Source organism: Haematobia irritans, chromosome 5 (genome assembly GCF_050003625.1).
Source record: "Haematobia irritans isolate KBUSLIRL chromosome 5, ASM5000362v1, whole genome shotgun sequence".
Taxonomy (NCBI): Eukaryota; Metazoa; Arthropoda; class Insecta; order Diptera; family Muscidae; genus Haematobia; species Haematobia irritans.
This window is the reverse complement of record NC_134401.1, coordinates 155126773-155152033: the sequence shown is the minus strand read 5'-3', so window position 1 is coordinate 155152033 and position 25261 is coordinate 155126773. Positions and strand designations below refer to the sequence as shown.

Below are 25261 nucleotides of genomic sequence, written 5' to 3'. Positions count from 1 at the left end.
TCAAAAATTTATTTCTATGGTAAATTTTTGTCAACTTTTTATTTCTATAGAAAATTTTGTCAACATTTTATTTCTATAGAAAATTTTGCCAACATTTTATTTGTATAGAAAATTTTGTCAAAATGTTGTTTCTATAGAAGATATTGTCAAAATTTTGTTTCTAAAGTATATCTTTCAAAAATTTATTTCTATAGAAAATTTTGTTTCTTTAAAAAATTTTGTCAAAATTTTATTACTATAGAAAATTTTGTCAAAATTTTATTTCTATAGAAAATTTTGTCAAAATTTTATTACTAAAGAAAATTTTGTCAAAATTTTATTTCTATAGAAAATTTTGTCAACATTTTATTTCTATAGAAAATTTTGTCAAAATGTTTTTTCTATAGAAAATGTCAAAATTTTGTTTCTAAAGTACATTTTTCAAAAATGTATTTCTATTTATTTCTATGGTAAATTTTTGTCAACATTTTATTTCTATAGAAAATTTTGCCAACATTTTATTTGTATAGAAAATTTTGTCAAAATGTTGTTTCTATAGAAGATGTTGTCAAAATTTTGTTTCTAAAGTATATCTTTCAAAAATTTATTTCTATAGAAAATTTTGTTTCTTTAAAAAATGTTGTCAAAATTTTATTACTATAGACAATTTTGTCAACATTTTATTTCTATAGACAATTTTGCCAAAATTTTATTTCTATAGAAAATTTTGTCAAAATTCTATTTCTACAGACAATTTTGCCAAAATTTGATTTCTATAGAAAACTTTATCAAAATTTTATTTATATGGTAAATTTTTGTCAACATTTTATTTCTATAGAAAATTTTGTCAACATTTTATTTCTATAGAAAATTTTGCCAACATTTTGTTTCTATAGAAAATTTTTTCAAAATGTTGTTTCTATAGAAAATGTTGCCAAAATTTTGTTTCTAAAGTACATTTTTCAAAAATTTATTTCTATGGTAAATTTTTGTCAACTTTTTATTTCTATAGAAAATTTTGTCAACATTTTATTTCTATAGAAAATTTTGCCAACATTTTATTTGTATAGAAAATTTTGTCAAAATGTTGTTTCTATAGAAGATATTGTCAAAATTTTGTTTCTAAAGTATATCTTTCAAAAATTTATTTCTATAGAAAATTTTGTTTCTTTAAAAAATTTTGTCAAAATTTTATTACTATAGAAAATTTTGTCAAAATTTTATTTCTATAGAAAATTTTGTCAAAATTTTATTACTAAAGAAAATTTTGTCAAAATTTTATTACTATAGAAAATTTTGTCAAAATTTTATTTCTCTAGAAAATTTTGTCAAAATTTTATTTCTATAGAAAATTTTGTCAACATTTTATTTCTATAGAAAATTTGGTCAAAATTTTATTTCTATACAAAATTTTGTGAACATTTTATTTCTATAGACAATTTTGCCAAAATTTTATTTCTATAGAAAATTTTGTCAAAATGTTATTTTTATTAGCTATATTATTTCTATAGGAAATTTTGTCAAAATTTTATTTCTATAGAATATTTTGTCAAAATTTTGTTTCTACAGTACATTTTTCAAAATTTTATTTCTTTAGAAAATTTTGTCAAAATTTAGTTTCTAAAGTACATTTTTCAAAATTTTATTTCTATAGAAAATTTTCTCAATTTTTTTTCCATATACAAAATTTTCTCAAAATTTTGTCAAAAGTTTTCTCAAAATTTTGTCAAAAGTTTTCTATAAAAAATTTTGAGTGCATCTGCAAAATCTACCAAAATATCAAAAATCGTACCAATCTACCAAACAATACAAAATCTACCATTTCTGGTAGAATTCTACCAAATTTGGCAACGTGTCTACCACCCAAATTTACTACTTGAATATTTAGAAGCAAATTTTCGTTCATAAATACAAGGTGACCGAATTCATATCTCCAGCATTTGGAAGACGATTACCAGTCTCTTGATATTGTGGGTCGAAATCTTGATTTTATTGCAGCTTGCTGGATTTGAAAAAATTTTAATTTTTCAGTTATTACTGATTTTCTACAGCAGAGCATTTTGCTTTATTTTTTTCAAAAAAATTGTCAAAAATGTATTGGGGATTTTTGTGAGGAATTTATATTTAAATTGGGGATTTTTGAGGACGAAAACATCATAATTTGGGGACAAGAACCAGCGAAATACTGGCAACACTGCTATTAGGTGATAATATTCCTAGAATTGGACACCGATTGGCTCAAAAAAAAAAATTCATTAACTCCAATCCATTTTTACATACAGTTCCCTTCACTAGCCTAATTCCAGTTTAATAATATTTGTTATAGTTTACGAGGTTCTGGTTCTGAAGCTATGTGTCACATACAAAAAAAAAAAAACTGAAAATGTTATTATTATTTTGGGAGAAATTCTCATTTAGTAAAATTATGTAATTCGTTTGTGTATTTTTTTTCCAAGAAAAATTACTCGGAATTGGGAAATTTTTACTACAGTTTACTAATTTTCATAAGCTAAGGTAATGTGAAATTGTATGTGGATATTTCCATTGATTTTTTTAGAGTAAAGTAATAAAATATTCAATTGAAATATTAGGTTAGGTTACACTGAAAAAAATATTGTCGTGAGGTCAAAAATTTCATGTCTTTAAAATACGAATACAAATTTTGCTTAGCATAGAAGACACATTTCTCTAAAATAAAGTTATTTTCCTTGTCCAAAAGTCGATAAACTTTTCAATGAAGTCGTATTGTCCTTATAATTAAGTGATTTGAATTAAAAATGGGTATCATAACATGAAGGGCTAAGGTCAACTTGACTTTAATAATTCAGAAAAATTCTTTAAATTTAATGAAAGTGTCTTTAAATTGGTTGTCTTTTTGCATCTTGACTACAAAGCAAAAAATCGTTCAAATATAGGACATGTTTTTCAAAACTTTATTTTAAAGAAGTTTTTTACTTCAAACATAGCATAATTTCTACTGGAAGTCGAGTCCTAATTTGGAAAATAAAGTTGCCGTTAACTCGTTTTTAAAGGACTTTGATAGCATATGAAGAAAAAAAGCTGAGAAAGCGAAAAATTAAAATTTGCTTCCTAGAAGCAAGTACACAAAACCTAAATTTAAAAGAGAATTGTGTCTTAAAAGTATCCTTACTTGTATTCTCCGCTTCTTTGGCTCGGAATCAATACCAAATTTTTTAAAGTAAAGACAAAATCTTTGGAACCGAGTATGCTTTTTTTTCAGTGTAGGTGGCAGCCCGATGTATCAGGCTCACTTAGACTATTCAGTCCATTTTGATACCACAATGGTGAACTTCTCACTTATCACTGACTGCTGCCCGATTCCATGTTAAGCTCTTTATAGCCGAGTCCGAACGGCGTTCCAAATTCAAATATTAATAACAGGTTAAAAAAGTCTAAACTTTGATCTAAAACTGCAAAAATTTCAAAAGAACGAGCACAACATTGAGTCAAACCCCACGAAGAATTAAAGGAAAGGACCTTCACATCCATTGAGTGAAATTTCAGAATTCGAATTGTTTATTACAATAAAGTAATTGATTTTCGCTACGAAACCCGAAAACAATATCGATTTTTTTTAAATTAAATATTTACTAAAGAAAAGTAACCGTGCCATAATGCAAACTTAGCTATCGTCAAACGTTGTGCTTATGATTTTTATATTTGCGAACAATTTTTATATTTGTGATAGCATACATTCACTTGATTTTATCAATTTCCTATTATATCTTAGTAAAAAACTATTTTGTCCTTGTTAATAATTTATGTTATAGATTTTTCACCAATGAATTGTTAACGAGCATTATGGATTTTCATTCTGCGCCATAGAATAGGCCACACACAAATATTTTTTTAGGTTTACAGAACACAATGTAATATCGTCGTTACCGTTACATTGGTTTATTTTAAAAATCCTACCAACAACCATTAATCTCTTACAAACATGGATTTTTCAATTAAGCACCTTAAAGTATGCTATATAAAATGTATACCTAAATCATATAATGTAACATCGTCTTGATGTAGCATCGTCGTTTCCGTTACACCGGATTCTTTTACAAATCCTACCCAGTACCATTAGTCTATTACAAATATGTGTTTTCAATTTCGCACCTTAAGGTGTGCTATACAAAATGAATACACCGCCTTTGTCGTTGAATTGATTCTTATTAATCTTCTACATTTTTCACCCAAAACCCTAATTATTAATCAGCTGGGCGGAAACAATACAGCTGTAACTACAGCACATGCGCTATTCTAATACTTGTGCTCACCCACACATACACATGTATATTGCAGCAAATGAAAATAGACAGTTTGCCGGCACTCTCCTCAAGGGAGATATCAAAATAAGAAACATAAACAACTTTAAAATTGCAAATGACTCCTTTGAATCCAATATTCCAGCATGTATCCAAAAATAAATATCGTGGCCATGAAATAGTTGATGAACGCTTAATGTACGTTCATATTAATTATTCACTGGTCACTTCATTCCACTTCTAAAAAAACAAGATAAATTTATTGTCGCTAGGTAGAAATCTCTTACATTAAATGGAGCAATTACATATGACGCATGTAAATATATGATGTACATACATACATAACACATGTAACGGTATAACGGTGATTTATTGGCGCGAGAAAATGTAAATGCAACAAATAAACTAACAGTGCCAAAATAAGTGTGGGTTTCTCAAGGTTTCATTAACATGGCTATGTTGACTACAGCAACAATAGTAGTCAACAAGAGTACTGATGACAAATGCTAACATTTCAAGAAGAGAACAAAAACGAATCGCAAAAGTTAAGACCAACTACGACCCTCATCTACAAAGCAACTCAGTACAATTTGAACTCTGGCAAAATACGGTCGTCGTTTGCCATATGGACATGTCGTTTGGATTCTCTATTGAGAAAATGTTGTAATAAAGCGCGTTCGTGTGTGTGTATATAAGTGTGCATATTAAGATATGGGTGTGCATGTGAGTGTGTTAAGAAAAATAAGGAAATAAAACCAAAATAGCAAGTTAAGCTATAAAAATATATCGAAAAATATGCCATAGAAAAGGAAAAGAAATGGAAAATTATTTAATAAGAATTAACACTTCTGGTTCAAGGCAAAAAAAAAATATCTCAAGCAATATCAAAGGGAAAAATAAAATTCCGTTGCCTAAAAGTATGCTTTGAAAAATTATTTAGATTGATTTCCTTCCGCCCTACAAGGAGAACCACCCCCATAAAAAAACAGCTTTTAACCATGGAACCTAGACCATAAATTGACCTTCATAGTTTAGATACAAATATTCACTCTGTTACATATACACAAGCCCGCATAGTTGTAACGAACACATTTCCATACACATGTATACAATTAGGTATCCAAAACCTTGTCAACGGTGTAATGTTGACAAGAGGATATCTGCATTTGAGTGTGGATCCTCGAAAGTGTTTTACGGCTCTATGTGGCACATTACTGAAAAAATATTTACCATGCAACTATTCATCTTTCTAGAAATTTGTTTATGGTGGCTAAATGTGGAAAGATGTAAATGACATCTACGAGTATTAAAAAAAGGAAACGCTATAATTATCGATAGGTTTCCAATTGATTCATATGTACATTCTCCATACTATTTTTGGGGGAGAAAACTGACAATAGACAATCCCCCATGTTTCGATATTCGGAGCAAATCCGAAAATTTTTATTTGGTGATATTTTCTGAATACTAAAACGTATGAAATTAAAACTTCATTACGACTTACAGTGTGATAAGTCGGTCATCTTTCCTAAACACTTTAGCAGTATGTGTCAACCTCAAAGAAAAATTCCCAAGCGGATCAGAAGAAACACCATTGGGAGACATTTTTTTGGTATTACTATGGGTGAACTCTACCCTGCCAACATTTTTTTGAATTTCACGGCGCTTCAGAGAATCCTCACCACGTCAAAAACAGTCGTATACGATATCGAAAACTCGTCGCAAAAGTGCCGTCAGTATAGGGAAGTTGTATCAAGCCAAGTTACTACAAAAAAGCATCGCATGAGTGCAATTATTATGTGCCTTTTTAGATAAATTTAGAACGACTCCAATAAGAGTCCCTTTAAACTATTATAAAAAAGTGATTTTTTTTATTCCTTTTGAAAACCCGACAATTGTTCACCAATATACCTTTCACAATTTTAAGCGTTTCAACCCTTCGTTTTCGTTTTTATTTAAATAAATTATAATAAGCTAATTGCTCTTGGTGTTTTACAAAATATAAAGTGGCTCTTGTAACAATAGTGATGGCAAAATACTTTCATGTACATTTCGTAATTTTTGATACGCTTCCCCAATCACAGTTGGCGATTGTTGTAGTGTCACTTACGATTCTGTGGTAGCGATAAAGATGAAATAGAACTTTGAAATGATGGCAGGGTATATACAGGCTGTTGTGGATACTGGAAGAGGAGGGAAGATTGTTTTCTTATCAGACCTATAGAGGGATATGGTGAGGCGGAAGTGGCAAGGACTAGATAAGGATACATGGACATCAGAAATATGCAGACAGTTGAATATTAGAGTCAATTTCATAACAATTCTCGGGCTCACACTTGACGTTCGTTTTAAGTTATCTGTATATGTCACTGTAATTTGTGAGAGGCAATGTCCTCAAGCCGCTTGTCTGTAACACTTGCGATGCGGACGAGGACACCTTGTTGACTACCTATAAGGAAATTGGCCGGTCAGCGGTAAACTATGGAGTGTGGACACCTAAGACAAGTGGAATAATATACAGAACTGGCAGAACGCTGCCCTTAGGCAACGACCCCTGGATCATCTTTATATGGAGAGATGGATATAGCAGTAACTTTCCAAATCAACAAATTGTGAACATACATTTTCTGAAAGGATCGACCTTTTTACCTTGTAGAGCGCAAGATCCAGCGTTAAAAAAAGAAATCAGGCAACATACCACTCAGATCTAAACAGGATTCATGATGAGTGTGAAGCTGAAGCAGTGAGAAACTACAAATTTAATCCAGAGTTCAACCGCAGTCCATAGCATCGGAGGAAAGAGACCTCACATATATCCTTGGCAGACATGCGGACCAAAGCAGCACAATGGATTCATAAGGGAGAGAGCATGGATCCGAGAGTATACCAAGTGGACTGCTCCATCTGTAGAATCATATTACTGTTCTGAAGATACTCTAAGATCGCCAACAATACTGGAATGCCTGGACCTACCTTACTTAGGCGAAGCGATATACTCAATAGCCTGACAGCAATCGTGCTACAGGACACAAACTTGGAGAACGCAAGGTCGACAGAGTTTACGCGGTCGACAGTTAAGAGATTCGGAAAGAAACTCGAACCCTTATAACTGAGACAGAGTGTCTCCGCAGTCCTTCCCTGGATTATTTTTATGTGAAGACCAAGATCCTCCCCTTGCGTAGACACAATTACATGTTGTCAGAGCCCTCCTGGATTGTTATCACAGTAACCATCCAAATCACCATATTGTGTATATTCAACTACCATCCAGGAATATAAGGATTGATCTTCACCTTCTAGAACGCTTGATTCAGCTTACAAAAGAGAGCGTATTGATCATAATCATGAGGACTCCGTAGTTGAAGTGGTGAGAAGCTACAAGGTTAATCCAATTCTCGAAGTCTGACCATCGTCCATAGCACCGGAGGAATCAGACCTCCCTTATATTCATGTCAGACATGCTAACCATTGCACCACAATGGATTCAGGATGGAGAGACTATAGTACTTTTCTGCTGGGGAAGTCCAAGTGCTAAGGGATCTTATCTCAACACGAAGAGGGATGAAGATACACCAAGATCACGATCACGAACCAGGAATGTAACGATTGATCTTCACCTTCTAGAACGCGACATTCAGCTTACAAAAGAGAGCGTCTTGATCATAATCATAAGGACTCTGTAGCTGAAGTGGTCAGAAGCTACAAGGTTAATCCAATTCACGAAGTCTGGCCATCGCCCATAGCACCGGAGGAATCAGAGCTCCCTTATATTCATGGCAGACATGCTGACCATTGTACCACAATGGATTCAGGATGGAGATACTATAGTACTTTTCTGCTGGGGAAGTCCAAGTGCTAAGGGATCTTATCTCAACACGAACACGAGGTCTATAGGGATGAAGATACACCAAGATCACGAGCACGAACCATACGGGAATACAATAGGGCGACTATTGGATAATCTGAAAACGGTAGTATTACTTGGTTTTCAAGACCTATCGTACTAAGACCAAGTGAAATAGGCAATCAAATGGCAGAAATGGAGAACGCAAGGTCGATAGAGTTCCCGTCCTTGCGTTCTCCATTTCCGATCGAAATTAAGGAGCGATCGGAAAGAAGTTCGAACATAATCAGCATCCGTTAACTAACAGGTTGGCTGATAAGTCCCCGTTCTGACACATATATGGCGTCGCTAGTATTAAATGCAAATTATTTTTATATAGTACCAACCTTCAAATGATTCGTGTCAAAATTTGACGTCTATAAGTCAATTTGCGAGATAGAGCGTCTTTTGTAAACCAACTTTTGTTATTGTGAAAAAATGGAAAAAAAAGGAATTTCGTGTTTTGATAAAATACTGTTTTCGGAAGGGAAAAAATACTGTGGAAGCAAAAACTTGGCTTGATAATGAGTTTCCGGACTCTGCCTCAGGGAAATCAACAATAATTGATTGGTATGCAAAATTCAAGCGTGCTGAAATGAGCACGGAGGACGGTGAACGCAGTGGACGCCCGAAAGAGGTGGTTACCGACGAAAACATCACAAAAATCCACAAATTGATTTTGAATGACCGTGAAATGAAGTTGATCGAGATAGCAGAGGCCTTAAAGATATCAAAGGAACGTGTTGGTCATATCATTCATCAATATTTGGATATGCGGAAGCTCTGTGCAAAATGGGTGCCGCGCGAGCTCACATTTGACCAAAAACAACAGCGTGTTGATGATTCTGAGCGGTGTTTGCAGCTGTTAACTCGTAATACACCCGAGTTTTTCCGTCCATATGTGACAATGGATGAAACATGGCTCCATCACTACACTCCTGAGTCCAATCGACAGTCGGCTGAGTGGACAGCGACCGGTGAACCGTCTCCGAAGCGTGGAAAGACTCAAAAGTCCGCTGGGAAAGTAATGGCCTCTGTTTTTTGGGATGCGCGTGGAATAATTTTTATCGATTATCTTGAGAAGGGAAAAACCATCAACAATGACTACTATATGGCGATATTGGAGGTTGAAATCGCGGCAAAACGGCCCCATATGAAGAAGAAAAAAGTGTTGTTCCGCCAAGACAACGCACAGTGCGTTGCCACAAGTCATTGAAAAGGATGGCAAAAATTCATGAACTTATGAGCCAACCTGTTATTGAACGAGAGAGGATATATAGGATCACAGGACACATTGGTGTCGGAAAAAACGTTTTATGACACCTAGGACGAAAATCCTCTCTTCTGTACTCAACTTAACTTAAGCCATCTTAAATTTACTTATACGCCGTTAGTTGGCATAGAATATAGGGGTTCTGACAAGAAATCCACATAATCACGGGAGCCACCGAGGTGAAATGGTTAGAGTACCCTACCTGGCATACAAAGAGTCATTAGTTTATCATAGTTTCGAAAAAAAGAACGCCGATGGATTATTATCTCTCAGTAATGTTGGTAACATTTCTGAGTGTTTCAAAGATTTTCTAATAAGTCTCGCCGAATCCCGAACATCGTTTTGACTTGGCTAGGTTGAAGTAGGTCCCTTGTCACTGGGGCAGCCCTCATTGATAAGAGAAGATCACCACTTGTGGAATTATAATGGATTGAATAGTCTTAGGGAGCCTAAAATGTCAGATTGCCACAATCCCTAATCTAACCTAAGGTCGATAGGTTCCCTACGGACCGAGATAGACGCTAAAAGCACATGTAGGTCTGGGAAGCAGCAAAATAGTCGGAAGAACAATAAAAAATATGTGCAGATATCCGATGTGATTAGAACATTAAATAATTGCGGAACAGCAGGGGTGTCGGAGGGACGACATAAAACTCGTACGAGATTAGAACTAGGAAATCGTTGAAGATTAGTTTAAACTGTCGACAATTTCCTCTGTTACTGTTTTGCCTTGCACAAGATAGGGATGGAAAAAGTGTAGGAAAAAGAAGACCAATTAAACTTAGCCTAAGCCAACTTTAATTTTCCTATAGACCGTGGAGCAATGGTTAGAATGAGTGCCTTGCATAGGTTCAATCCCAGTTTTAACCAAATACCAAAAAGCTTTTCAGACTTGGATTAAAAGAAATGTTTTTCCTCAATTTTTTTTCTTTTTTATAAAATTTCCCATAATATGAATTATTGTAATCCTAATTAAGATGGATATTATTTCAACTATTGAAATCTGCACTATAATCATAAGACAAGACAATGGCTGTGTAGAAATATACAAATAAATAAATAAATAAATTATTCCCTCTCAGTAATGGTGGTTACATTTCGGACAAATCTTCTCTAAGTAGTCTCACCGCAACACCGTTGGAGTTAGGCTATAAAAAAGAGGTCCCTTATCATTGAACTAGACATAGAATCGGACAGCTCGATAAGAGAGAAGTTCATCACTTGCGGCATCACAATGAACTGAATAGTCTAAGTGAGCCTAAGTAAACCCCTTTGTAGAGGTTACGAAGTTATCAATCTTAAAAACTGCTTGTATTAATCCTATTCCCAACGCAACTTAATTAGTTAAGAGATTTTATTAATAACAATGACATTTGGGCATTTAATAAATCCATATCAAATTAATGCAAAGGAGTAATAAAATAAAACCAAAAAGAGAATCCAACACAATCTAAGAAACAAGAAATAACACGCTGACATCATGGAAAATTCACCTCCCTCATCGTTGGAGCGTCAAATTGATAGCTTTTTGGAGCATTTCAAACGTAGTGCCTCAAAAGCTATGGAAGCCGATTGGTGCAGTATTGGTGGTGGTGGCAGTAACAATGCTAATGGTGCCAATTCGGCGCCAACCACTAGCGAGAATGTGATGTCACAACAACAGAATTCGGGACCATCCAAATATATTTTGACAGCACAGGATAGCAGACAACAACTATTACAAAGGACCAAGAGTCGTTCAAGTTGTTTGGAATTGAATAATATGGGTAAGTAAGCAAAGAGAAATGAAAGTATTTTTGTTTTTCTTTTATTTTTGGAATGTAAATACTGTATATCCACATGTAAACTAAGATATACAAATGTTGTGTGGCTTGCCATTTGGACTTACACTGAAAAAACAGTGAACCCACCAGGAAAGATAACTTTCGATTAATTTTAGAAAATTTGGAACTTTTTTAGAAAATTTTAACTGAACGGTATTACAAGCGCTGGCATCACTCCGATATGGCAAAAATAAGTAAATATTTTTCGACAAATTCAAGAAAATTTATTAGACATAACTAAATTTTTTCAGTAGTTAAAGAAAATTTTGTAGTTTTAAGAGAAATCTTGGAGTTCAAAATTGCAAGAATGTCTTTAGTGACATACGAAGTTCATGATGGACACATTTTTGGTAAAATTTACAAATTTAAAGAAATAATGAACTATTTTGTAAGAAATACGAAATTAGGAAATCTTTATGCTTTATTTGTGTATAACTTTTTCCCGTTTTTTAGTTCATTTAACTAACATACGCAAAAAATTATTTGACTAAAATAAACTTTTTCCAAACATAATGATTCTATGAACTAATATAAAGTTAATATGGCTTTAGTGAAATAGAGAGTTCACTTTTTTTTGAGTGTAGCCATTAGAAATTCCTTTATCATTGAAATAGGTTAAGCAGAAAAGAGGAATGGGTTATGGGCCTTAATAGAGGAATGGGTTATGGGCCTTAATTAATAGCCACCGTGGTGCAATGGTTAGCATGACCGCCTTGCATACACAAGGTCGTGGATTCGATTCCTGCTTTGACCGAACACCAAAAAATTTTTCAGCGGTGGATTATCCCACCTCAGTAATGCTGGTGACATTTCTGAGGATTCAAAGCTTCCCTAAGTGGTTTCATTGCAATGGACTCGGCTATAAAAAGGAGGTCCCTTGTCATTGAGCTTAACATGGAATCGAGCAGCACTCAGTGATAAGAGAGAAGTTCACCAATGTGGTATCACAATCGACTGAATAGTCTAAGTGAGCCTGATACATCGGGCTGCCACCTTAGCTAACCTAACCTATGGGCCTTAATACTCACTTCCATTCTTTACCCTACTTGTATAGTTATTAATTACACCGTCTCGGAATTTTTTTCTCTTTCAGTCATTATTTGATGTATTTTTTCTAACCGACGAAACCTGTATTGTGTGAAGTAGGACAGTACCAGGGGTATTCTTTCTCCTTTTCTACACTCCCTCAATATAAACCTACAATCCTAATCCGCGTGTCAAAATTTAAGCTCCAATTGATCTTGGTTTTATTTTCCTTCAATGATCTCCTAGTTCTAATCTCATCCGATTGTCGCACTTTTGACCCTCTTGCTATTCCGCAGTAATTCCAGGTTCTAATCACATCCGGATTCATCCACATCTTGTTCATTGTTCTTCCTACTCTCTTGCTGCTTTCCAGGCCTAGCTTTGTCTTTGGCATCTATCTCCATCCGTAGGGAATCTATTGGTATAGTGGCAGCCCGATATTTTAGGCTCACTTACTCATAGTGATTCCATAAGTGGTAAACTTCTTATCAATGAGGGATCCAAGGTACCTTCTTTCTTAAAACCAAGTCCGAACGGCGTTTCACGTTACTCTTAAACCACTTTTAGAGGAGCTATGAAAGACACAGAAATATCACCAGAACGTTTATGTTCTAAACATCCCTGGCTCGAATCGCTATCTTATTGACCTCTTGTTCCCCTTTCCTGTTCCTGTTCGTCCTGGAATCTGGATGCGTTGAACCATTTGATTCATAAAGCTCGAATTCCTGTCTGCAGGTGAATTCTAATGTATGGCGGTCTGAATGTGATCTCCGTATTTGGATCTTTCACGTATGCTTTCGAACAAATCCATTCAAACACATTCTCTACCTACCAATTGCTACAGGGTCAGGGGTTCAATATCAAATATTCGGCGTCATAAGCTCTCACCCTGACCTCTGTGTCTTCCGTCGTTCCTCCATAGTTGTATGTCGTCCTTCGGCCCTCTTGGTGTTCCGCAATGATTCCAGGTTCATATCCAGATTACTTCACATACTTTTCATTGTCCTTGCTACTCTCTTGCTACTTTTGAGACCTTTCAGAGATGTCACCATGGGAGCCACCGTGGTGCAATGGTTAGCATGCCCGCCTTGCATACACAAGGTCGTGGGTTCGATTCCTGCTTCGACCGAACACCAAAAAGTTTTTCAGCGGTGGATTATCCCACCTCAGTAATGCTGGTGACATTTCTGAGGGTTTCAAAGCTTCTATAAGTGGTTTCACTGCAATGTGGAACGCCGTTCGGACTCGGCTATAAAAAGGATGTCCCTTGTCATTGAGCTTAACATGGAATCAGGCAGCATTCAGTGATAAGAGAGAAGTTCACCAATGTGGTATCACAATGGACTGAATAGTCTAAGTGACCCTCATACATCGGGCTGCCACCTAACCTAACCTAACCGGAGATGTCACCAGCATTATTAAAAGGGGATACACAATCGCTGAAAACCGGTCAAAATCGGAATTGAAGCCAAGAAAGATATTCGAAGCCTTTGAAATGAGACAGTGTATCTCCGCAGTACTCCCCAGGATTATTTTGAAGTGGGGATCGAAGATCGCCTCCTTGCGTAGACACAATTACATTTTGTCAAAGCACTCCTCCTGGATCGTTATAGCAGTAACTATCCAAATCACCATCTTGTGGATAGTCAACCACCATCCAGAAATGTAAGGATTGAAATTCACCTTCTAGAACGCGAGATCCAGCTATACAAATGAGAGCCTCAAAATCATGCAGCATACCAGGCAGATCTGGACAGGATTCATGAATACTCTGTAGCTGAAGCGGTGAGAAGTTACAAGGTAAATCCTATTCTCGGAGTCCGAAATCCATAGCACCGGAGCAAAAAGGCCTCCCTCATATTCATGGCATCGATTGCACCACAAAGGATTCATGGTGGAGAGACCATTGTACAGTTCTGCTGGTGGATTCTGGGTGCTGAGGGATTTTATCTCAAGTAGGATGAATGTCAATAGGGGCAGAGCAAACATTGGTGCGTTCTTTAAGTTTATGTTCTAAATCCCCCTGGCTCAAATCACAAACTCATAAGTTATATTCGCACGCCAGGGCGTACAAAAGTAAAAGGGATTCCGGTAAGCAGAAATATCCTAACGTATACCAGTCCGAAGGAATCTCCGTGTTTGGTCCTTTCACGTACATATGTTCCTCCCTGCCCATCATCTTAACCTCTGACGTTGCCCTCTGTGTCTTTCAAAGGGAACACTGTCGTTTTTCATTGTTCACGTAGTAGCGTCAGCCACTGTTATCTCAACAGTTTGTAGTTGTAGTCTATTCTTCTAAATCGCTTCAGCTCTAACTGTAAGAGAAGTCAACTGGATCCATTACAATATCCTTAGGTTGCAATATACACAATCTCATTATTCTCTTGTCTAGTTCGTATGACGTACTCTCAGTGTCTGGGTCCATCCCGTAGCAATAATTACCAATTGGTGCATGTTTCTTCAGACCATTTGCTCCGGTAATTTCTATCATTTGCTCCGGTAATTTCTATCATTACTCCCAGCTCTTCGGATGGGTTACAATAAAGTGGGAGCCCATATTTCAGGTTCAATTGGACAATCCAGTTGATTATGGCTAGAATATGCTGATGTCAAGCAGCCCGATGGTTTAGTTCAATGATAAGGGACCTCCGGGTCAAGGGATACCTCAGCCCAAAATGCATGTTAAACCAATGAGGTAAGCTTTAAAACACTCAGAAATCACACCAGCATTTCAGATGGAAAACAATACACCAGCGTTGAAAAAATTTTTGATATTTGGGCAACGTTTGGAGTAAACCCGTTTAAACTCCCATTTCCTCATTTTGTCCAGTAGTTTCTAGCATCACTCCCACAACATCAGATATCCTCAGAGATGTTAGATTAAAATGAGAGCCCGTATTTCAGATTTAATTGGACAATAATTCTGCTGATGTCTCAGGTGGTGATCTTTTCTCTCATCACTGAGAACTTTCCGCTGTTTTAGCCTAATGACAAGGGACCTTGGTTGCATACCTGAGCCCAAAATGTTAGACCACTGATGTAAGCTTTAAAACACTAAGAATGGCCATCACCAACACAATTGAAAACAATCTTTTGATGTTTGGCCGACATTAGGATTAAACCCACAACCCTTTGTAAATATGACGGGCAGGCTAACCATTTCACTACGGTAACCCTCTCGGCGGCGTATTTAGTCTTACGATTAAGTTTGTAGCGTCAGCCACGGTTACCCACAGAATCTTCTGATTGTTTGTCTTCTTTCAGTATAGGAAACTTTGACCAGTATCTCTATTGGTTGTAGATCTAACTTCTAAATCCTTATACATCCACCATTATGTACACATTTGTCCACTTAATTTAAGGCAATAAATCCGATGGGTGCATGACAATATTCCTTTGTTGCGATTCTCCGTAGATCTTCGCCAGATTATCAACACTCATGTGAAAATCGGTCTCGTTAAGCTTTCGTATATCCAGGCAATTTTCGTATATCCAGACAACTTCTTAATTCGAACTATAACTTCATGCACAAAATCCTCAGTAGGATTTTGTCCTAATATTTCCTTTGAACTCATCTCCTAATTAGTCTAAACTTGAACGGGAACTCCAAATTCAAAAGTAGCTTCATCAGAAAAAACAAAGTTCAGTCGACTCTTTGGAGTCTTGGCTAAACCAACTTTACCACCACTCCTTTTTGGAAGGATATCTCTTGGCCCAAGAACTCTATTTCAATCCAAGCCATAAATAATGTGAACTATTTCCTACTACTTGTATCCTCTATCTCTCATACACTGGATGGCAGTGGCTGCACACTGCAATGTAGTTAATGTCTGGTAAAGTAGTAGTTCACTGGCCTCCAACAATGCGCCAAGTCACCTTCAACGTTTAACAAACCATGAAACTTTCCCGGGGATTGTTACTCTAAATGTAAAAACAATTTCTCTTCTCCCCATTTTACGACATTCACACAATTCATGTATACATGACATGAATATCTAAATATGTTCTTATATGTATGGCACAGTACCAACATCCTTAATGGAAGGCGCCCCATAGGTCATTGCAATGAATGGGGGAGAAACCTCTCAAAAAAAAAAAAACCATAGGAATCTTCAAAGCCATCGTTGTTGTTAATTAAACTTGGTCAACCGGTAAGAATTGACATCAATACCTAAGAAATCCTAGAAAATGCATGGAGAGACTACTGACATCCTTCGATGTCCTTAAGAAGACGAAGCAACTCATTACGGAAAACCCTTTAAAAGAAGAAAACGAAAGAAACTAAAGCAGCAAGACACACCTTCAGGGATAATTATTGTAAACAAAAGGATATGACCCCAAAGCAGAACAGAATAGACCTCTTTGGAGCACACGCATACGAGCCATGGTTGAAACAGGAAATACAAGTGGGGTGAATGGTGTGAAAATAAATTCGCCGAAAGGCATTCATTGTCTTTGTACATGGCCACTGGGAAACTTTTATGTTGAACAAAGCTCTTAATTTTAAACGACCACATGAGACGGTTTTTTGTTTGTAAATGGTAGCAATTGAGCCCCACCGCCCAGACAAGTGGAGCTTACAAGGGACGCCAAATGTTGTTGGGTGTATTTTGTGTTTTCATTAAGCTGAATGCAGGAACTTTATTGTTATTGTTTCAGTTTGATACTTGTTGACTTATTTTGCTGGCATAATCAAATGATGATATCCTTGCTTTTTTTGGAGGAAAGTTCGAAGGTGATTGATTCCATGAGGGGAAAAATGACAAAACAAACAAGTTCGGCTCTTCGATACCTCTTTTTGATTGGTTGTTGATTTTTTACTCCATACATTCTTAATGGCTGCATTGATGATTATGGACATTAAGTGCACTGGAATCAGCCCACATTATAGTTTAAGCTCTTGGTTACGTGATTGGTTAGATTATGATATCTGAATTAGGAAAAATTTGCCACTCAGGGCAAAAATTCATAATCAATATCTGAATATTCCTAACTTTTATGTCAAAGGTAGAACTTGTAATGTCACAATGGTGAAATATCTAGCATGTTCGCTCTACATATCAAAGTTTCGTTCACAATCCCATCTTGGTATGCAAGGGATCATAGCTTCAATGCAAGTTTCGACCGAACACGCGAAAGGTTTTCGTGGTGACATTTCTAAGTGCTTCTCTAATGCGCTTTACAGACTATCAGTTATTCCGGACGACAGTGCTCGTGTCGAACATATCCCACATTATAAGTTAAGTCCGAAGGCATAATCGATACTGCTGCATGTTTATGGGATCGATAACACATTTACCGATTATTTAGTCATCGCCGACAAGTCGTATCTATCTGACATACTGCAAGATTCTTTACAAACACCGACATTCCGTCCGGAATAACTGATAGTCTGTAAAGCGCATAAGTCGCTTCACTCAAATGTGAAACGCCCTTCGGATTACGAACATGGAATCGACCTGCAATCAGTGATAAGCTCCTGAGTATAGTTGCACTCACGATGCAAATCGCCGCTCGAAGGTCTGGGCTATGAAAATGCGACCCATAGTTATTGGGATAAACATAAATAGAATCGGGCAGTACTGACTGATATGAAAGAAGTTTATCACCTGTGACATCGCAGTGCGGTAAATAATCTAAGTGAGGTTATATCTAATCTGACCTCAACAAAATTGAACAATCGTGGGAGTAATTTCTAAAATGGACTGTAGTTAATAATGGCAAACTCCCAGAGTTGTTAATGCAGAAACCAAGACCATTGACCAAAAAAATAAAGAAACAGAAAAAATTTCAAGATTCAGTATACAGGTTTATTGTTGTGGCTCTCAATGATGCTTCTTACCGTCTTCGATGAAGATGTACAAGTGAAGTTGAGAATTTTAACAATAGTCTAATAAAGCAATGTTAGTTAAACAATTCAGTTATGAAAAGGACAACTATTTTAATTCATTTGAGCAAAACTATTGTTGTAGTACGGATAAAAAATAGGGTTGCCGTTTTGGCTGAATTTAAAGTTATTTCATTACAATTCAATAATTCATTTATATAGTAGATACTGCAGTTCAATAATAAATTCAAATAATTCATAATTTTTTAATAAAATAAAAATAGTAAAATTGTTGAACTAGATTCAACATTCCGGCCGCCTTGCAGGAGTGCAACTTTAATACTGATGAGCTCCAGAAATCGTCCATCCAAATATGGTGCTCTGTGCTATCGGCATATTGGACGAGGTCTGAATAAGTCCAGCTCGCAAAATTTTAGGGAGCTGGTCGTTGCCGACTAGTATTTCTATATCCTTGGGCTGATAGTAATGAGGGTCTGCCAGATCGGTGAGGTGAGTATATATGTTGCGTAGCTTTGGTTCATTAGTACACTTCGGTAGAGCGGTGGGGAAACTCGATTGAATTCGGCAAGTCATTTGTATTTTTATTAACGGATCATGGTAAGATTCTAGATTCACGGTACAGTAATCTTGGTGGTTACGCTTTATGGTGTGAAGCCGTAGTCGATCGACCAATGACGGAAGAGCCAAAGTTTCAGTCAGACCTGAGCTTAAAAGTAAACGGACCTTTGCCGGACCCTTCGAGGTAACAGCACGCGCCAACGCCGTTGGCAAGAAAACATGCGTTCTCCGTCGCTGACTTAGCCGTTCGTTGAAATGAGAACGTTGGCGGCGATTGACAATTGTTTCTTTATGTCGTGGTTGACGGTCGTTGCGTCGAGTGGAGTTTCCGGAAGCTTTTGGTTTGTTAGATTGGTGGCGTTTATGAGAAGAAGCTGGGGTCGGTTGTTGGTCCACGTGTACCAAAGTGTGATGGCCTTTCTGGCATACAAGACACCTTCCTCTTGACCTACACCATTCACGAGTATGACCGGTGCATAGGCAATTGTAACAAAATCCTCTAGTACGTATCACTTCACGTCTCTCGGGGACGGGCATTCCTAGGAATCTGGGACAAACCTTCAAGAAGTGCCTCTCTTGGCAAATTCGACATTTTGGTGAGGTAGATGTGTGGCTAAAATATGTAAGACTTATTTAATGTGTGAACGGATAGAACTGAAAACTAAGCAGGCAGTATACACAGTTTAACTAGTGGACGGACTACAGTACCATTTTTTGTTCGAATTTCCGCAACACGAATTTTAGAATCAGTACCAGAAAAAACTTTTATCACTCTACCTAGACACCATTCAGTTGGTGGAAGATTATCTTCTTTCACAATAACAAAGTCATTTTCTTTCAGATTTTTCTGCGCAGTCTTCCATTTGTATCGTCTTTGCAGTTCAAGAAGATATTCTGATTTCCAACGCTTCGCAAATTGCATTTGCAAAGTTTTCAGGCGTTGCCAGCGATTTAAAAGATTCAAATTGTCAGAATATTCCTCAGGTACTGCGATTATAGCAGATCCTCGCAATAAATGACCAGGTGTGAGTGGGTTCAGTTCAAAGGGATCCTCACTGATAGGTGAAAGAGGTCGAGAATTCAAGATGCTCTCAATGCGAACAAGTAATGTGGAGAATTCTTCGAAAGTAAATTTCAAATTACAAGCTACTTTACGCAAATGACTCTTCATGCTCTTCACTGCCGACTCCCACAATCCTCCCATGTGTGGTGCGTGCGGTGGAATGAAGTGCCAAGAAAACCCATGCAGATTATACTTTTCAGATATCGACTTCTGTGCATTTTTCAAAAATATCTTATATTCAGTGGCCAGTGCTCTACTTGCACCAACGAAATTGGTGCCATTATCAGAAAACATTTTGCTTGGGAATCCTCTACGCCCTGTAAATCGATTAAAAGTAGAAAGGAAAGCCTCCGTTGTAAGTTCTGAACAGGCTTCCAGGTGAACAGCGCGAGTTGACATACATACGAAGATGGCCGCATATCCCTTTTGTAATTTGGCGTTTCTAAGACGCGAGGTTTTTAATTCAAAAGGGCCTGCGAAATCAACGCCAGTATGTGTAAAGGGCAAAGAAAAGGTGCATCTTTCAGTTGGCAATGAAGACATTATTTGTGTGCGAATTTTGCTTTTATATATAGTGCAGGTGCGACAGTTTCTTATACAGTGTCTTATTATACTTTTCAAACGTATGATGTAAAATTCTTGTCGAATGGCTCGTAACATCACTTGATGCTCAGAATGCAGTAACAGTTTATGAGTATATTCGACAAATAGCTTGCAAAATCTGGATTTTTCAGGTAAGATTATCGGAAATCGTTCGTTATAACTTAGATCAGAATTAGATAGTCGACCATTCACTCGTAATAATCCGTTTTCATCAAGTTTCGGATTCAGTGCAAGTAATCTACTTTTAGAATTGATGGGCATGTGATTTTCAATAGCATTATATTCAGTTGAATAATATTTGCGTTGAGCTTGTCGTATCAGAGTAAATTTTACAAATTTTATCTCATCCTTGGTAATAAAATCATTATTCATTTCTGGAACACTTATCTTCTTACATTTTCTTACAAATCTATACATATAGCATAACACGCGTAGCGCTCGATCAAAAGATGAAAATCGATCTAGAATATCTTCGATCTGAGTGTCAGTATGAAAAGTTACGATTTTCCGTTCAAGACTGGGTTCATTAAATGTAACAGATTTAGGCCATAATTCAGAGGGACTGGTCAGCCATTTTGGACCATGCCACCATAATGAGTTATCATTCAATTCTGATGCTGTGCAACCACGAGTGCCAATGTCCGCGGGATTTTCGTTCGATGAGACATGTCTCCAGGTAGCATTTCCAACATTTTCAAGAATTTCAGAAACTTTATTGGCAACAAATGTCTTCCAGTGAAATGGTGGTTTGTCCAGCCATGCCAAAGTAATAGTAGAATCAGTCCAAAGAAAAATATCAGAAACAGTGAGGCTCAAATTTTTACAGACAGTTTTCAAAAGTTTAGATAACAGTGCGGCTCCACATAGCTCCAATCTAGGCAAGCTTACAGTTTTCAATGGAGCCACTTTGCTTTTTGATACAAGTAAATTTGATGTAACAGTATTATCAGTTGACTTGGTACAGATATAAAGACATGCGCAGTACGCCTTTTCTGAGGCGTCGCAAAATCCGTGAATTTGTATTTGATCTCCAGGTGAATAGTTCAACCAGCGCGGAATCTTGATATTTTCAATGTTTGGGAGATTTGATATAAAGAAATTATATTTTTCGAATGAATGCGGCTTAACTTCTTCGTCCCAATCAGTCCCATCAATCCAGAGCTGTTGCATTAGCACTTTAGCTACGACAATTATCGGTGCCAACCAGCCAGCTGGGTCAAATATCTTTGCAATTATCGACAAAATTTTTCTTTTCGTTAAAGGAGGGGATGGTACAGAAATATTGGACACTTGATAGTGGAATGAGTCAGTCATAGCATTCCATCTAATGCCTAATGTTTTCGTTTCGCTAGCGTCTTCAAGTTTCAAAAAATCTTCTCGTAGGAGATCTTCGGGGGGCATTCGTTCAAGAATTTCTGGATGATTCGCTGTAAGTTTTTTCAATGGAAACCCAGCAGAATCAAGTAAATCAATCAGTTGACGCAGATAATATTTCGTTTCAGAGATAGTGTGACTTCCAGACAATATATCGTCAACATAAATCTGATTTTGTAAAATAGAGGATGCTGTAGGATGCGTTGCTTTTCCATCTTCACTTAATTGTAGTAAAGTCCTGATTGCTAGGTATGGAGCACAGTTTACCCCAAAAGTTACAGTTTTCAAGCAATAGTCTTGAACCAATTCAGTTTCAGAATTTCGGAAAAGAATTCGCTGATATTGCCTATCATTTTCATGAACATAAATTTGGCGATACATTTTTTGAATGTCGCCATTAAAAACATATCGAAAGAAACGCCAGCGTAGTATTACACTCATCAGATCATTTTGCAGTATTGGCCCAGTATGCAAGATATCATTTAAAGAAAAACCAGACGACGATTTTTTCGAGGCATTAAAAACAACTCTGACCTTTGTAGAAGTGCGTTCTGGTTTCACTACAGCGTGATGAGGAAGATAATAGGAACTATAGCCTGCTTTGTTACGGACTTCCAATGAGCTTGCTTCCAATGAGTTGGTGCGTTAGATAGGTTAAAGTTGCAGCCCGATTTGATTCGTGCTCACTTAGATTATTCAGTCTGTTGTAATAGGTTAGGTTAAAGTGGCAGCTGCATAACAAGCGTAAACCAAGATCATTTCTGAGTAGTACTTAGTTCTGTTTAAGCGCATTGATTCGTGGCAAGTGACTGAACAAAAATCCACTGTCCCAGGGGCGGAAATGTGAAAACAACTCTTATCTGGCATTCGATTACATTGATAAGTAACGGCCCTGTGCTATCCCGAATTACTGGACCCATTCGATACAGAATTAAAGCAAGAATTGTCTCACTTGGCGTGGAGAAATGTGCCTTTTCACCATGATTAAGCACCGTCTCAAAACACCCATCTGGGTATGGTCAAATGGGTTGGAATCCGATTCTGTCCGATCTATTTGCCTCGTCTATTTGTTTCCAAACTCACTTACTGGGCACAAACATCAGTTGAATGACAATGACTCGAGGAAACATTTGGACTAAGGGCAAATTGGACTGAGGTCCGTCCCATGGACCCTAAATGCGATAAACACAATTTTCTGATGTTGGACAGAAGTAGCCGTATGCCTAATTATTGGATTCACTTGACGCTGCATTGAAGCAATGACTGCGTCAATTGGCGCAGTAAAAGGTGTTTCTTCGCCATGATAACAGGTTGGATGACAAGTCCCCGGTAGGCCTCAGTTTCGGCGATCACCTCTTCATTGCAACCAAATTTTCCCCTGCGAGCATCCTTTTGAGGTCTGAGAACAAGAAAAAGATCTGGATAATACAGTGGGTGGGGAATGACAATGACTCGAGGAAACATTTGGACTAAGGGCAAATTGGACTGAGGTCCGTCCCATGGACTCTAAATGCGATAAACACAATTTTCTGATGTTCGACAGAAGTAGCCGTATGCCTAATTATTGGATTCACTTGACGCTGCATTGAAGTAATGACTGCGTCAATTGGCGGAGTAAAAGGTGTTTCTTCGCCATGATAACAGGTTGGCAGATAAGTCCCCGGTAGGCCTCAGTTTCGGCGATCACCTCTTCATTGCAACCAAATTTTTTCCCTGCGAGCATCCTTTTGAGGTCTGAGAACAAGAAAAAGTCGTTGGGGCCAGATCTGGATAATACAGTGGGTGGGGAAGCAATTCGAAGCACAATTCATGAATTTTTCCATCGTTCTCAATGACGTGTGGCACGGTGCGTTGTCTTGGTGGGACAACACTTTTTTCTTCTTCATATGGGGCCGTTTTGCCGCGATTTCGACCTTCAAACGCTCCAATAACGCCATATAATAGTCGCTGTTGATGGTTTTTCCCTTCTCAAGATAATCGATAAAAATTATTCCATGCACATCCCAAAAAAACAGGCCATTACTTTGCCAGCGGACTTTTGAGTCTTTCCACGCTTCAGAGACGGTTCACCGGTCGCTGTCCACTCAGCCGACTGTCGATTGGACTCAGGAGTGTAGTGATAGAGCCATGTTTCTTCCATTGTCACATATCGACGGAAAAACTCGGATGTATTACGAGTTAACAGCTGCAAACACCGCTCAGAATCATCAACACGTTGTTGTTTTTGGTCAAATGTGAGCTCGCGCGGCACCCATTTGGCACAGAGCTTCCGCATATCCAAATATTGATGAATGATATGACCAACACGTTCCTTTGATATCTTTAAGGCCTCTGCTATCTCGATCAACTTCATTTTACGGTCATTCAAAATCATTTTGTGGATTTTTTTGATGTTTTCTTCGGTAACCACCACTTTCGGGCGTCCACTGCGTTCACCGTCCTCCGTGCTCATTTCACCACGCTTGAATTTTGCATACCAATCAATTATTGTTGATTTCCCTGGGGCAGAATCCGGAAACTCATTATGAAGCCAAGTTTTTGCTTCCACCGTATATTTTCCCTTCAGAAAACAGTATTTTATCAAAACACGAAATTCCTTTCTTCCATTTTTTTCACAATAACAAAAATTGCTTCACAAAAGACGCTCTATCTCACAAACTAATTGACTTACAGACGTCAAATTTTGACACGAATCATTTGAAGATTGGTACTATATAAAAATAATATGCATTTAATACTAGCGACGCCATCTATGTATCAGACCGGGGACTTATCAGCCAATCTGTTAAAGCACCGCCTTACAATTCCCGCCCCGTTATGGGCATATGGGTTGGGATACACACTTCTGCCCGATCCATTTTGCCCCGAGTATTTGTGCACAAACTAAAAACATCTCACTTAACGAGCTATTTTGCAGGCACGAATCAATGCGCTTAAACAGAACTAAGCACTACTCCGAATTGTCTTGGGTTACGCTTGCTATGTACAGTGACCTAATGCGTCATCTAACGCGCTACGGGCTGCCACTTTAACCTATCACAATAGGCTGAATAGTCTAAGTGAGCACGAATCAAATCGGGCGAACTATTTTGCAGGCACCAAGAAAACATCTGTTGAAATCACGCTAACTTCCGAACGAAACATGCTATCGACTTGAAACTTGGCACAAGTACACCCTCAAAAAAAATCGCTTCTTTAACATATGTTCCAAAAATATTTTGCAGGAAGCACATATATTATTGCATACTGCCGAAACATTAATATGTTTGTTTTATGTGAACATATTATATGTTTGGAAGCATTTTGAGCCAAAAATATTATATGCTTGGAAGAATTTTTCCCAAACACGATTGTGCTCATTCCCTAACATACTCGTAATTTTCACTTCCACGAAATTTTATAGTTATTGGCACCTTTTTCTGTAATACAAATAATGTTGAAGAAATTATTCACTTTTATAAATTTTTAAAATTTTACCTTTCGCCTGCACGGAGAATCGAACCGAGGACCATACAGTTTATAAGCCAACACACTATCCACTGGGCTACGTA

The 25261-nt window shown here is 37.1% G+C and overlaps 1 protein-coding gene across 3 annotated transcripts in view; it reads left to right on the top strand.

The window, feature by feature from the left end:
* The first annotated feature begins 4863 nt into the window (after window positions 1-4863).
* The window catches only part of LOC142240706 (guanine nucleotide exchange factor DBS), a 381804-nt gene continuing 361406 nt past the window's right edge, over window positions 4864-25261 (top strand). For all 3 annotated transcript variants that reach the window (XM_075312411.1, XM_075312410.1, XM_075312409.1), the window contains exons 1-2: window positions 4864-4982; window positions 10760-11181. In XM_075312411.1, the coding sequence (XP_075168526.1) occupies window positions 10896-11181 (286 nt within the window). In that variant the 5' untranslated portion in view covers window positions 4864-4982; window positions 10760-10895. The remainder of the gene's footprint in view (window positions 4983-10759; window positions 11182-25261) is intronic.